We start from the raw sequence: 14,868 nt of genomic DNA on the forward strand, positions 1-14,868 counted from the left end.
CTTGGCGAGACCTCGTCTCTACAATAAATCAAAAAATTAGCCAAGCGTGGTGGCGCTGCCTGTAGTTCCAGCTACTTGAAAGGCTGAGGTCAAAGGATCGCCCAAGCCCAGCAGGATGAGGCTGTGGTGGCCGTGAGCATGCCACTGCACCCCAGCTTGGACAACAGAGTGAGACTCCAACTCAAAAAAAAAAAAAAAAAAAATTAGCCAGGCATGGTGGTGCACACCTATAGTTCCAGCTACTTGGAAGATTAAAGTGGAAGGCTCATCTGAGCCCAGTGGGTGGAGGTATCAGTAGCTGCGAGTGTGCCACTGTACTACAGCCTAGGCAACAGAGTGAGACTCCAACTCAAAACAAAACAAAACAAAAAAAGACTCATGGACTCTTCTTTAATAGATGACGATTTTACGCTGTTCCTTTTCCTCTTTATTTACATTTAATTCATGTAACTTTACCCTAATATACTTTTATGCTTATTTTTTATTGCCTTCTCATTCTTCTCTGACCCCCACACATACACACATATGTACATCCTAAACGGGTTTGTCCTGTGGTCGTAAATCTCTAAGTGTTAAAATGGTAACTTCTGGATTCAGTGTCCAATAACATTACTAGTACAAAATCAATCAAATGCATACATTTGATAATTAAAAAGTAAAAGTTGTAAGAAATGGCTCTCTTAATGAAATAAGCATTTGTTTCAAAATATATTCACGAATGAATATTACTCTTAATAGATTGAATCAGGATTCAACATGTTTTATGCCTATTGTGTGTTTTTATAAAGGCTGGGAAAAATATTCACTTAAGTGGATGAGAACTAAATATATTTTGTTATAGCAATATTTCCCACTTCTTTGAATTTTGAATTATAACTCCAAATCACTTAGTGACCAATCATCAAAAATATTTCAAATGAATCGCTGACACTTCCATGGAGACGCTTTCATTTTTGTTGCAAGTAAAAGGTGCAACCAACCCAACTTGTCAAGGAATTTGTTAGTCGCTCACTTTCCAAACCCTCACACTGACACTTTGTCTGTAGCACGTGCAGATTTTGACACCCTGGAGTATCACAGTACACAAGTCAGGATGGGGAAAGTGTGCCTTTTTTTGTAAAGAAGGTGGAGGAAAACTGAGAAAGGTAGACTGGGAAAAGAGAATAAGTAACCTCTTAGGTACAGAGGGGAGTGGAGTAATTTTCTGAAGGAACACACACTTAGGTTGAGGACCTGAAGTTGGCTGCTGTCACTCGCCTACGACTGGATCCTCCCCCCCAAAAGTCTTTCTCTAACTCATCATTGTTCCTGCTTCTGGTGCTATGGCTGCACGGTTTTCTTGCCAACATTCATTCTTTCTCTAAATATATCAATTATTTGCTAGGCACACCTGTTTACTGATGATGACATAAAACTCGCTTCTATTTAAATTTATGAGAAAACAAAAGGCAAATATTAATTAGAACTAAAAGTCACTGAACACTAAGAAACAGTCAGTGAAGCTACACACCAAACGAATCATAGCTTATGTCGTCTTCCTGTTTACCTATCTCCCCAACTCACTTACGTGGGAATTTGCTAGCGATTTTTTTTTTCTGTCTCCCTAGCTGAGTGCCTGGGGCCTAAGCCCCTGAATAAAAAAATCTGAATTCGATTCAAGGATCTCTGACCTAATTGTTATTTTAACAAAATTAAAGCATTAAAAAATTAAAGTCTAGTTAAATTAAAATCTTGAAAAAATGCATAATGTATCATTGGACAATGTGTTATTCAAGAATACAATTTTCATTCAATCTTTCTATTATTTTCTCCTCTATTCTATTCTCCATTCCATCTTCCTACGTGAGATAAGAATCAAAAAATTGTTTCATCTAAATATTGCTAAACATAATTGATTTATCCCTCCAAAGAACCGATTTAAATTTCCATAGCTTAAAAAAATAAATCAATAAAATCCCTTGTTTTAGTGCTATTATTATCCACTAGAGGGCGCTCATTCAACCATTTTAAAAGTCTGGTTTAGAAATGGCAAATGAACCAATTCGTGGAAATGCACCAAAGTATGTTTTTGAGGCACCTTATTTTCATTCTTCAGTGATTCTGACAATGAGCTGATGGCCTCCTCCTCTATCTTGGCAATGTTTCTTCCTTGTTTCCCACAGAAAGGAAATTGATGTCCAGACTGCTGTCCACAGTACTCAGATAGGAAGTCCTGATGAAGATTTGTGTTTCTGCTGGAGACAGCAAAACGCTAGACAGGTGAACATAAGGAGTCCCTCATGTGACAGGATCTGTGCATACACTCCCAAGACTGCTTCCAGACCCTGCACAGCAGGGCAGATGGCAGAGGAAAAGGTAAGGACTTGTAAAGGGACAGGATTCACCATAACTGTGAGACACCTGGCAATTAATCAAACCACTTACTTTTTTTTATTTTGGGGGATGGGGTCTCACTCTGTTGTCCAGGCTGGAGTGCAATCATGGCTAACCGCATTCTCAAACTTCTGGGTCTTGGCAATTACACCTCAGCCTCCCGACTAGCTAGCTGGGACAAGTGTGCACCACCAGTTGGGCTAATTTTTCTTTTACTTTTTTTTTTTTGTAAAGAGACAGGGTTAGCCGGGCTCGGTGGCTCAGCCTGTAATCCCGCGCCTTTGGGAGGCTGAGGTGAATGGATTGCCTGAGCCCGCGGGTTCAAGACCCGCCTGGGCAGGCGAGACCTCATCTCTACAATAAATCAAAAAAATTAGCCGGGCGTGGTAGCGTGCGCCTGTAGTTCTAGCTACTTGGAAGGCTGAGGCGGAAGGATCGCCAGAGCCCAGCAGGTCGAGGCTGCGGTGGCCGGAAGCTGCCACTGCACTCCAGTCTGGGCGATAGTGAGACTCCAACTCAAAAAAATAAAAGAGACAGGGTTTCCCTATGTTGCCCAGGCTGGTCTCCAACTCCTAGCCTCAAGTGATCCTCTCACCTCAGCCTCCAAAATTGCTGGGATTAAAGCATGAGCCACCATGTCTGGCCTAACCTCTGATTTTAAAAGGGGCTAAAAGTTACTACTTCACAGGGATTTGCATGGATTAAGGTTGAAAATATGTATACTGTTGGGCATTGTGGCTCAAGCTTCTAATCCCGGTACTTTGGGAGGCTGAAGTGAGAGGATTGCCTGAACCCAGGGGTTCAAGACCAGCCTGGGCAATTTGGCGAGATTTCATCTCTACAATAAATCACAAAAAACCTAGCTGGGCATGGTGGCGTGTATCTGTAGTCCCAGCTACTTGGAAGACTGAGGTGGAAGGATCACCTAAACCCAGCAAGATGAGGCTCCGGTGGCCGTGAGCATGCCACTGCACTCCAGCCTGGGCGACAAGAGTGAGACTACCAATAAAAAAGAAAAGAAAAGAAAAGGTGTATAAAGCCAACACATGGGATAAAATAGAAATCTAGATACTGGTCTACCTCCCTCTTCCCTAATCACTCCATTCCACTCCCTTCACAGATGATGATGATGATACTATCAATTTATCTAATTTTTTTTTTGCTCTCTGTATGTGAACTCTAGGTCAATGAGGACAATGTCCAAATTTTTTAAAAAGTGTTACAGACAGGCTAGACTTAAGTTTTCTGTTTTTGTTTTTTTGGTTTTCCATAAAATGTGCATCAAATTTCCAAAGTTCATATAGACTCCCAGTTAATCCCCCCTTGTACACACTGGGGCAGGATATATATCCCCTTTGTAACTTCAGTGCTTAGCACAACACCTGGTACATTAACACTGCCTAAACTGTGAATAAGCAGATGACTTGTCCAAGACTTAAAATATTAGTTCTTCAAGACCTTCCGATGTCAGGGAAAAGACTGCTCTCAAGTTTGATTATTCACTAGCACACACACAACTCACTGAAAACTGTTATAATCACAGTTATAGTTACGGTTTATTACAGCAGAAGCATGCAGATTAAAATCAGTCATGGGAACTCAAAGCATGAAACTTCCGGTTGTTCTACAGCGAATAAGGCTGACTTCTGCTGGCAATGACATGTGACAGTGACAGTATGCACAGGTGTACTGCCAGCCAGGACGCTCACCAAAGCTGTGGTGTCTGTTTTTTCCCCCATAAATAAACCAACTTTAATAGCCATTATTTTGTATGTATAGTACCTTCTTCAAGAACCTAAATGCTTTCGACATTATTTCTAATTAGTCCTCAGAACAACTCTGTGAGGTAGGTATCACTCCCATTTTACAAGACAAGGAGACTAAAGCAGAGGGGTTGAGTGACTTGCCCAAAGTCACACAGTTAAATTCACTGAAGAGCCAGACCTGAGCCCTTTAGCCTCCTAGCTCCCAGCCAAATACCTCACAAGAGATCTTTAATAAAAAATATCTTTAAACATACTCTCAAATGTCAAGAGAAGCATGTTATGAAAATGAGTTCTTTCTACCATCATCGAGGAAAGAAAAACCCTACACTGACGGTTGGAGCCTAACAAGACCCATATAGTACATTTCCTTCTTTCCCTTTCCCAAAGCCTCCTGGTTCCTGTCTTAAATAATCTTGTAACAGTCATGTGTCCAAGACTGAAGTATTGTATCCAGTTTTAACAGAGGCTTGATCATATAGACATGACCGATGGCCCACACAGCTGACTTTTAGTCTCCAGCATCTCTGGAAGTTGAGTTGGTTATCTCTGTCCACCATAAGTCACATTGTTAGATTAGTACGTGTGGACCAAGCCCCAGGTAAACAAAGACATTTTCTTCAGAAAGGACATGCCAAGGTATTAGAGATCACCTCTCCGGGCATAGAGCAATGCCAGCCCTGTTTTTGAATCAATGCTCATTCTTTACTAAAAAGGAAGTGAAGTTGCAGAGGAGAAAGAAGGAAGGCAGACTGATGGTAATACCTTCAACTAAGACAAAATATGCAAGAGGCAGAGGCCACACAGACTTGGAAGGGAAAAACAGGAATAAGTTTTTGAGTCAGCCAAGTATGACAACTAAGTGAAGTTGCTAGAAAAAACTTAAAAGAATGGAAGTAAACCTTGGGGGAGACTGCACACCTTGATATGACAGCATATGGATGGAAATTTGAAGTCATGTCATGAATGGGCTTACCTGAGGGAGAACATGAAAACACATGGACAACAAGCAGAGCAAAAATGGAAGCGGGGTGGGCTCCAACTTCAAAGGGCTGCTCACGGAATGACTTGGCAAGAAAGGTTATTAAAAAACAGTAAAATTAAGCTGGGCTCGGTGGCTCAGCCTGTAATCCTGCGCCTTTGGGAAGCCGAGGTGAGTGGATTGCCTGAGCCAGCGGGTTCGAGACCCGCCTGGGCAGCGAGACCTCATCTCTACAATAAATCAAAAAATCAGCCAGGTGTGGTAGCACATGCCTGTAATCCCGGCTACACAGAAGGCTGAGGCGGAAGGATCGCCAGAGCCACAGGCCCAGCAGGCGAGGCTGTAGTGGCCAAGAGCGGCGGCGGCCACTGGACTCCAGTCTGGGCGACAGAGTGAGACTCCAACTCAAAAAAAAAAAAACAAACAATAAAATTAATGAATACTAAATCTTCTCTACTACTACAGAAAATGAAAAATGTGGAGTAAACTTTCTAGTTTGAAAAAAAGAAAAAGCTCTGAACTTTCTCTGGAAGTAAACAGACTCTGCACACAATTATGTCTTGCAAATAAACAGTTAAAAAAATATATCTAGTTCTGTTATTTCCCCATGCCATCTTCCATGCTCAGACTTCTTTCCAAGCTCAAAAGCTTTTATTTTGCCTGTGGCAAATTTAGCGCATGTTTATGCAAAACTTAAATTACCATGAAAATCCAACAAAAAGGTAGATGAAGCAGAAGGCACAGCTAATTAAATGGATTTGAGGTTCACTGCTCATTTTGTTTAGGGTCAAATAATAATTTATGTCTGTCTGAGCACACTAAGCAGAAAAATAAGTCATTACAGGGTATGAGCAGCCAGACTACAATGAAGTCTGCAGAAAAAATACCTCAAGATCTTTTTTTAAAAAAAAATCACAACCCAGGTATAAGAGGCAGTACAGGATAAGGGTTAGCTGTGGGAGGTTTTGAGTAAGAGAGACAAAATAGAAGGCCCTGCTCTGCCACTTACTAGTTGAGTGAACTTTAGGCAAGCTGCTTAAACTCTATGCAGCAACCTTAGGGGAAAAATGGGAAACAGATCTCAGAGGTTTGTTCTGAGGATCACGTAAGTCAGTACCGTGGGGCACATAGCAGGCATGTAAGCAGTGTTTGGTTATTTGAATATTCTATATTTGAGGACCTTTGCATGTTGAAGACCTCATGAACTTATCGCATACTTTATTAATCAGTCTTACTTCTCTGTGATAGTAAACACCCATTTCAAAATCCAGTTCTGAAATAAAAACCATATCTATGCTTCCATATGACAGTATTTACGAGTTTCTAAAACACCTTAACTGTCCTAAATTTCTTAGAACCACCTCAGTTTTATCTTTATTAGCCAAGACATAATCTCTTTTTCTGGAGCCATATAACCTTCGGCTTGTGCAAAAGGTATTGGACTTTTGCCCCTCCTTCGTGAGCAGCATGCCCTCTTCCCTCAACCTAGAATGCTCGGTTCCTTTTGTCAAGGTAACTCTCTTAAGTCACCAAGACCCGGCCTCTCCTTGGGCCTTTGCTGTTACCCCTAGGCTAGTCAAACAGATCAGACCTATGTCAACGTAGCAGTTCATGCAGTTGTCATCACACTCCACAGCCCACCTCTCTCCCATGAACAATAACCAGACAGCACAAGAACCGGACTCAGGGACTGTCCTGCTCTTTTTATTCCAGTGAGCATCACATGCTGTATCAGGCACTCAAAGCCAAAACCCAAATGGCAACATTCTGCCACAGCAAAGCTCACCACAAGCTAATTTCCCTCACTGCCATTAAACATTTGTTTGTTGTTGTTGTTGTTGTTTTGGGTTTTATTTTGGTGTTTTTTTTTGAGTTGGAGTCTCACTCAGTCGCCCAGACTGGAGTGCAGTGGCCGCTCCCGGCCACCGCAACCTCGACCTGCTGGGCTCCGGCGATCCTTCCGCCTCAGCCTTCCAGTAGCTGGAACTACGGGCGCGCGCTACCACGCCCGGCTAATAACATTTGTTTTTATAAATACGAGTTGTGTACTTGGTGCATGTGTTTAAAATACAGACAGCCACAGGCATTAACAGGGGTGAAATACGATAACCAAATAATGTGTAACTTTAGTTAAAACAAAGTCATGCTGGCTTTCAAGATTTGTAGTATGAGCTTCTGAATTTCAGAGAATTGTTAATTATTCCCCTAAATTAAATTTTTTTTCTCTTACAGTATAATTAATGTTGTGAGCATTTGCTTCAAGGATAAAAGCAATTTGTCAAGACAAGGGCATAACAATTTTTGTTTACTATCACTAGAAAGTAAAACTAGAAAGTTATCTTTCTCCCCTTTCCACCATGTTACCCTTCTATTTCTTTCCAGTTCTTCCTTCCTATAGCCTCAGTAAAAAGGGCAGCCAGGCTTGTATTCTTTTACCTTTTATCCCCACGGCATCCCTCCTTCCCTCTCTCTGTTCTATCATAATGCATCAAGAGACGAATTATACTAACCTGACTGTACTCCAGGCATCTCCAAGTTCTTTGGAATACTGTTTTTCAAAATGATCCAACACAACTTTGCAAATCTGTTTTGCAAGCTTCCCCTCTGACTTTGCTTTCAGCTATGACAATAAGAAAAAGTTGCTGACACACACTGTTATTATCTACAAATTTATTTAACTTCAACATTAGCACATTATTATTATAATTATTTTTATGGTAAAAACACTTTTTTGGCTACTAGTGCTTGAAAAGGAAGCAATACCCTAATGTAAAAACCGCATTACGACATGTTACTACTTATGAAAAAGCAGGGTTTCTCCCAACGTCCACAGGCAAAACAAAGGTTACAGCTGAATCTAGCAGCTAAGTAAACTGTGGCTAAAAGAACAAAATTAATTTTATTTATTATTTTTTTCTTTTTTTTTTCTAAGCGGTCTCTTGACTAGGCTGGTCTGGAACTCCTGGGGTCAAGCAATCCTCTAGTCTCAGCCTCTCACAGCTGGGATTACAGGTGTGAGCCACTACACCTGGCCCCAAATTATTTTTTAAAAGTCACACCTGGTTACCATTGGGGCAACTTGGTGAAAGGTATGTAAGAACTCTGTACTACCTTTGCTACCCTTCTGTCCAACTCAAGCTGCTCGAAAATAAAAAAGCCACTCTAGCTTCCTCCTGAAACTTCCTCGCCACTGTTCCACTTACTCAGCCAATACAAGCGGACCGCGGGCCTCCCACGAACACACTGTTCCAAGCTCCCCGGACGCAGCAATAACGTAGGTCACACCTCAGCCCCCGGGGAGCTGGAGGGCGCGGGTCCTTGGGGTCTGCAGGCCGGGCGCAGTGGCTCAGCCTGTGAGCGCAGCGCTTTGGGAGGCCGAGGCGCGAGGATCGCTGGAGGCCAGGGGTTCGAGACCATCCTACGCACCACAGCGGGATTCCCATCTCCATTATGGGGGGCGGGGAAGGAAGAAGTCTGCGGGCTGGACTGAGGGGACCTGCTATCCTCGGGGGAAGCACAGAGAAGGCCAGAGCGAGCCCACCGCACTTGGCGTCGTTCCAGGCCCGACAGCAAAGCCAAACAAAGTCGACATCGCGGAGGGGCGGTCAAAGACGACGTCCCCCATCCCGCCCTCGCCCTCGCCGCCTCAGCCGCGCAGAGGAGCGTCTGGGTCCATCAGAGGCGGCCTCAGGCCTCACCCGGGTCGGCATTTTCCCGCTGGGAGCTTCCACACACAAGAGATACAAGAACCCGCACCAGAGAGTCGCGGGAAGACTGAAACAAGAGCCTGACTTCCGGGTCCGGCGGCATCCGCTTTCACTCCGCATTTCCGGTCCCAGTTGTCGCGAGATACTGCTTTCCCGGCGCTACAGAAAACTCCGCCCAAGGGGTTTAGGTCCCGCGAGAGACACGCGCAAAGCGCCTTCCGCGGGTAGTAGGTGAAGGCGGATGTTTCCAACGCCGCTTGCGCCCACGGCGACTTCCGGGGGGGGCCGTGGGCGGAGCTTTGGGCGCCAGGACTATAAAAGTCCCACGTGCGTGAACCTGTGGTCCTTGCTACTGCAGAGGTGAAGGTGATTGCGTCTCTTGAGCCCAGGATTTGGAGGCTGCAGTGAGCTGTGGTCGCACCCTTGCACTCCAGCCTGGGTGACAGTGAGCGCCTCATTCATTCATTCATAAGTGTACAGTCACACATTGTGTTGAACAGGCAGTGTGTGCAGGGGGGTCGAGAAAAGAGTTAAGTCTGAGTTAGATCGTGCGATGGCTTTAAGATGTCCTTAAACCAGGCAAAGTGGGGACCAAAGGGAGGACTGTACTTTACTTGTAGGATGGCCACGTGTAGACCTAATCCCGAATTGGAACGGCCAGGTGTTGGCTGCTGCTGTCTTCACCATCACGGTCCTCGGGATTGCCAACACGTGCCTCAAGACCCCAACGCCTTTCCACACCAGCCTCCGGTCCACCCTTAGCAGGGGCGGTGCTGAGGGTCCTCAGGAAAATACCAACACCCATCCTGATAGGAGTGGCAGTTTGTTGGCTCTTTGGCTTTAGTCTTCAGTAATTACTGCTGGTAGCAGCAAGCCAAAATGTAGCAGGGAAAATCAGATAGGCCTCATCATCCTTTTGAGGAGTCCGTCCTTGATGCTCAGAATGTCAGTATGGAAACATATAATAGGTATAAGTCTTGTGATCATGTAAAACTGTAAACGTCTTTCCCACTAACGTTATTTGAAGTTTAACATTTTATTTAGTCAACTTTCTAGTAATCTAAAAGACAATTTTTAAAAGTGCAGGTTTGTTACATATGGGTGTCTATGGCACGATGGGGAGGATTGGGTTTCTGTTGAACCAGTCACCCAAATAGTATGGTACCAAATATTAATAGGTAGTTTTTCCGTTTTCTTGGTTTGGAGTCTCACTCTGTTGCCCAGGCTGGAGTGCAGTGGCACGCTCATGGTCACTGCAGCCTCGGCCTGCTGGACTCAGGCAATCCTTCCACCTCAGCTTTTCAAGTAGCTGGAACTACAGGCATACGCCACCAGGCCCGGCTAATATTTTGATTTATTGTGGAAATGAGGTCTCGCCAAGTTGTCTAAACTGGTCTCGAACCCATGGGCTCGGGCAATCCTCTCACCTTGGCCTCCCAAAGTGCTAGGATTATAGGCGTGAGCCAGGGCACCCTCGCAGGTAGTTTTTCAACCCTTGTCCCACTTCCTTCTTCCCTCATTTATGAGTTCCTGGTGTCTGCTGTTCCCATCCCTGTGCCCCTGTGTGCCCAGTGTTTAGCTTCCACTTACACGTGAGAGCATGCAGTATTTGGTTTTCTGTTCCTGCGTCAATACAGTTAGAATGGTGGCTTCCAGCTGCACCCACGTTGCTGCAAAGAACATGATTTTATTCTTTTTTTATGGCTGTGTAGTATTCCATGGTGTATATGTACCATTTTTTTTTTCCAGTCTACTGTTTATGACCACCTAGTTTGGTCCCATATCTTTGATACTGTGATAGTGCTACAATAAATATGAATAGAACGATTTGTGTTCCTTTTGACTAGATACCCAGTAGTTGGTTTTTAAATGCATCTTATTAGAATTTAGATTTGGGCCCAGCATAGTGGCTCACGTTTGTAATCCCAGCACTTTTGGGAGGCTAAGGCGGGAGGACTGCTTAAACCTAAGAGTTCAAGACCAGCCTAGGCAACTAGCAAGATCTTGTCTTTACAAAAAAAAAAAAAAATTAAAAATGATCCAGGTGTGGTGTCATGTGCCTGTAGTTCCAGCTACTCAGGAGGCTGTGGCTGGAAGATCACTTCAGCCCAAGAGTTCGAGGCTATGGTAAGCAACATAGCCTCAAACCATAAACCATCTCCTTGATCTATCTAGAATCAATATTTGTGTATTGTGTCACTGCACTCCAGTCAGGATGACAGACTGAAACCCTGATCGCTCCCCCCACAAAAAAAATTTAGATTTGACTCCAAAAAAATAAAGTATTCAGGAGTGAAATGATTAAATGCATGCCATCTGTTGAATGTGGAAAAGCCACTAGTCTACCTTTTAGCCTCTAAGATATTTTATATAATTTTTTTCTATGCTGTAATTATATTTTTTATGTTGTAATTAATGAATTAATACTTTAGTAATATATTTGCAATGTAGATATGTAAAATAACTTTAGGAAGGTAGTAAGAATCATATTTCTGTGAGGGAAAGAAAATGTGTCACACTTGGAAAGAGTTCATATTAATTCTATCTTATTGCCGTGTGACTTTTAACATCTATTTTCTGATTTTAAATAAACCTCATTTCATGAATTTTTGTCTGCGTTTACAATAATCTCTTATGTCTAATTATGCCCTGAGTTTGGAAGGTTTTCTTACCAGCTATATCTTTTCTGAGTTACTTATCTATAGGTGTTAGTGCTATTTTATTTCTATTAGAGATGTTAACCATGTCACACTTTTTAGTACTTTCTCGATTTTTATTACAACCATGTGACTTTAAATGTGAAACTATTTGTTTGCATTGCTAAGTTGAGTTGCTTTCAGGCTTACAGATTTCTTCCCACAGGAGGACACTTCTGTTTTCCCATACTTTTTTTTTATAGCCTTATCTTTTATACTGAACCTTAATCTATCTAGAATCAATATTTGTGTATCATGGAATGTTAATGGATTTACTACCCACTCCCACTCCAAATAGCTACTGGAGAGTAAACAAACCTCTACATTGAATTTTAGAATTAGAAACTGTTAGAGGAAGGCTTGTTGTAAATCACTGCAGATATAAGAAATTGAGCTGGCACAAACACCAGAAATTACATTCGTTCATTATTATTTCTTAATGATAGTGCTAAAGAACCAAGCAGCTTAATAAGGACTTACCTCTGAGTAGGAAACACATTTTTACATACCTAGAAACAAATTTTTACAGTACAGTTAGGTGACCTAAGAAGTTTCAGAATAATTACACTTCATAGACCTCCTAAATAAGTTATGTTTTGTGAATTTTCACATTTATATAAAACATGTCTCAAAATACTTCATGTCCATACAGAAGTTTGTACTGTCAAAAGGGCAGGCTTTGTAGTAAAACAATCCAACATCAGCTGGGTTCGGTGGCTCAGCCTGTAATCCCAGCACATTGGGAGGCTGAGGTGAGTGGATTGCCTGAGCCCGTGAGTTCAAGACCCATCCGGGCAACTTGGTGAGACCTGTCTCTACAATAAGTCAAAAATTAGCTGGGCATTGGTAGCATGCGCCTTTAGTTCCAGCTACTTGGAAGGCTGAGGGGGAAGAATTGCAGGAGCCTAGGTCGAGGCTGTGGTGACTGGGAGCATGCCACTGCCCACCAGTCTGGGCGACAGTGAGACTCCAACTCAAAAAACAAAACAAAAAAATTCAACATCAAGGAGCCCTTACCTCCTTAGAATATATGACAGAAAAACACAACAGGAAACTAGAGATTAATGCTAGAGAACAGTGTACTTACTGGCAATCGAGCTTAAACTTCAGGTGAGGCTCTCATTAAAATGCAGTATTCCACAGTGGGCTGTACAGACTCCAGCAGATAACCCACTGTGACTGGAAAGTTAATATAATGACATCTATTTTTATTGTTTTATCTGATCTTTTTGCGTTTCTTTGGGTGGTATATTAAAATGTACATAGTGTGGCAGAACAGGTGTTAGGGGCTGAAACTTGTCTCTCCAAAATGTGTATGTTGAAGCCTTCGTCCTCAGCATCTCAGAATGTGACTATATTCAGAGATGAGGCCTTTAAAGAGTTGAGACAGAAAAAGTCATAAAAAGAGGAAAACTGGACACACTGAGAGACCTCAGAGGTACATGTGGAGAGAAAAGACCACGTGAGGACACAGCAAGACACTGGCTACCTGCAAGCCCACGAGAGAGGCCTCATGAGAAACCAAATCCCCAGCACCTTGGTCTCAGACTTGCAGCCTCCATAAGGGTAAGAAAACAAATTTGTTGGTTAACCCACCTAGTCTATGGACCTGTGTTGTGGCACCTTAGCAAACTAATATGATAAATATAAATACATAAGCAAATGTCTACTGGGAGGATGTATTCTCATAAAAATTTGGAAACACCTTATTCACTTACCAAGGTCATAAATTCTGTTCCCTCGTGAGCACCCAGAAAGGATTTACAATTACTTCCCTAAACAAGGAAATCTTTTTTATTATCCCTTTAATTATAAGCTGATCCACTTCAATACAGCAAATTCATTTCTGATTTCCTATTTTTTTCCTCAAAAAACCCAGGCATCTATTACTCTGTTTCTACAAAGTTAAAGACATTACAATTTTTTTTGATAATTGATATTCTATTTCTTTGGAAATTTTGATATAGATCTAATTTGCTTTTTGGATCAGTTGGAATATATACATCCGTTGTTTATTTTTTGAGTCGGAGTCTCACTCTGTTGCCTAGGCAGAAGTCCAGTGGCACGCTCACAACCACCACAGCCTCGACCAGCTGGGCTCAGGCAATCCTTCCACCTCAGCTTTCCAAGTAGCTGAAACTACAGGAGCACCAGCATGCCCAGCTAATTTTTTGGTTTATTGTAGAGATGAGGTCTCTCCGAGTTGCCCAGGCTTGTCTTGAACTCCTGGACTCAGGCAATGCTCTCACCCCCACTTCCCAAAGTGCTAGGATTACAGGCGTGAGCCGCCATGCCTGGCTTGTTTTTTAACTTATTTTTATTTATTTTAAAGACGTGGAGTACAATTCAGGGTTAGGTAGATAAGTGGTCATCATACAAGTAAACTTTGGGCCTCCTTTTGGTCCCCACTAGTTGGAATATATGTCTGATAAATTAAATAATTGTATTAGCAGAATCATCTTCTGTTTAGAGAAGCCAAGGACAATAAAGTTTATATGCTACAGCTTTATTTATATAAGCTATATACAAATAAAACTGTATAAGCAATTTCACTTTTTTTGTTTTGAGTTGGAGTCTCATTCTGTCACCCAGGCTGGAGTGCAGTGGCATGCTCACAGCCACTGCAGCCTCGACCTGCTGGGCTCAGGTGAGCCTTCCCCTCACCTTCCAAGTAGCTGGAACCACAGATGCATGCCACCACGCCCGGCTAATTTTTTTTTATTGTAGAGACAAAGTCTTGCCAAGTTGCCCAGGCTGGTCTTGAACCCATGGGCTCAGGCAGTCCTCTCGCCTTGGCCTCCCAAAGTGCTGGGATTATAGAAAGGTATGAGCCACTGTGTCTGACAGCAGTTTCACTTTTGAAAAGCTCTTCTGGCAAAAAGCCTCTATGGAAAACAGTGTGGCAATTCCTAAAAGATATAAAAAATGATCTCTCATACGACCCTGCAATCCCCTTACTGGGAATATACCCAGAGGAATTCAAACACTCTATGAAAAAGATAACTGCACACGCATGTTTACTGCAGCATTATTCAAAATAGCAAAAACATGGAACCAACCGTGCTGCCCAACAAAAGAGTACTGGATTTTAAAAATGTGGTACATATGCACAGCCATAAAGAAGGACAAAATTATGAACTTCACAGCAACTTGGATGGACTTAGAGGCTATAATACTGAGTGATCTATCACAGAAACAAAGAACCGAGTATCACATGTTCTCACTCATAAGTGGACTTGAACAACTATCATGACACTGTAAGAAAGGGATTGGCCGTAGTAGAAACTGCAGGGGCTGGGGAGTGGGCACGCCTCATCAACAAGGGTACCTGCATAATGGACATTTTT

General features: G+C 42.6%; 1 protein-coding gene across 1 annotated transcript in view; it reads right to left on the reverse strand.

Annotated features, from left to right (window-relative positions):
• NSUN3 (NOP2/Sun RNA methyltransferase family member 3) overlaps positions 1-8,945 on the reverse strand; it is a gene marked incomplete at its 3' end in the record, with an annotated part of 29,675 nt that extends 20,730 nt beyond the window's left edge. Inside the window, exons 1-2 of the mRNA XM_021714367.1 lie at positions 8,817-8,945; positions 7,629-7,738 (exon numbers count right to left, since the gene is read on the reverse strand). Of these exons, the coding sequence (XP_021570042.1) occupies positions 7,629-7,738; positions 8,817-8,945 (239 nt within the window). The remainder of the gene's footprint in view (positions 1-7,628; positions 7,739-8,816) is intronic.
• Positions 8,946-14,868: the final 5,923 nt, after the last annotated feature.

The sequence above is a fragment of the Carlito syrichta genome, unplaced genomic scaffold, assembly GCF_000164805.1.
Source record: "Carlito syrichta isolate Samal-C Ts95f unplaced genomic scaffold, Tarsius_syrichta-2.0.1 Scaffold305637, whole genome shotgun sequence".
NCBI classification, from domain to species: domain Eukaryota; kingdom Metazoa; phylum Chordata; class Mammalia; order Primates; family Tarsiidae; genus Carlito; species Carlito syrichta.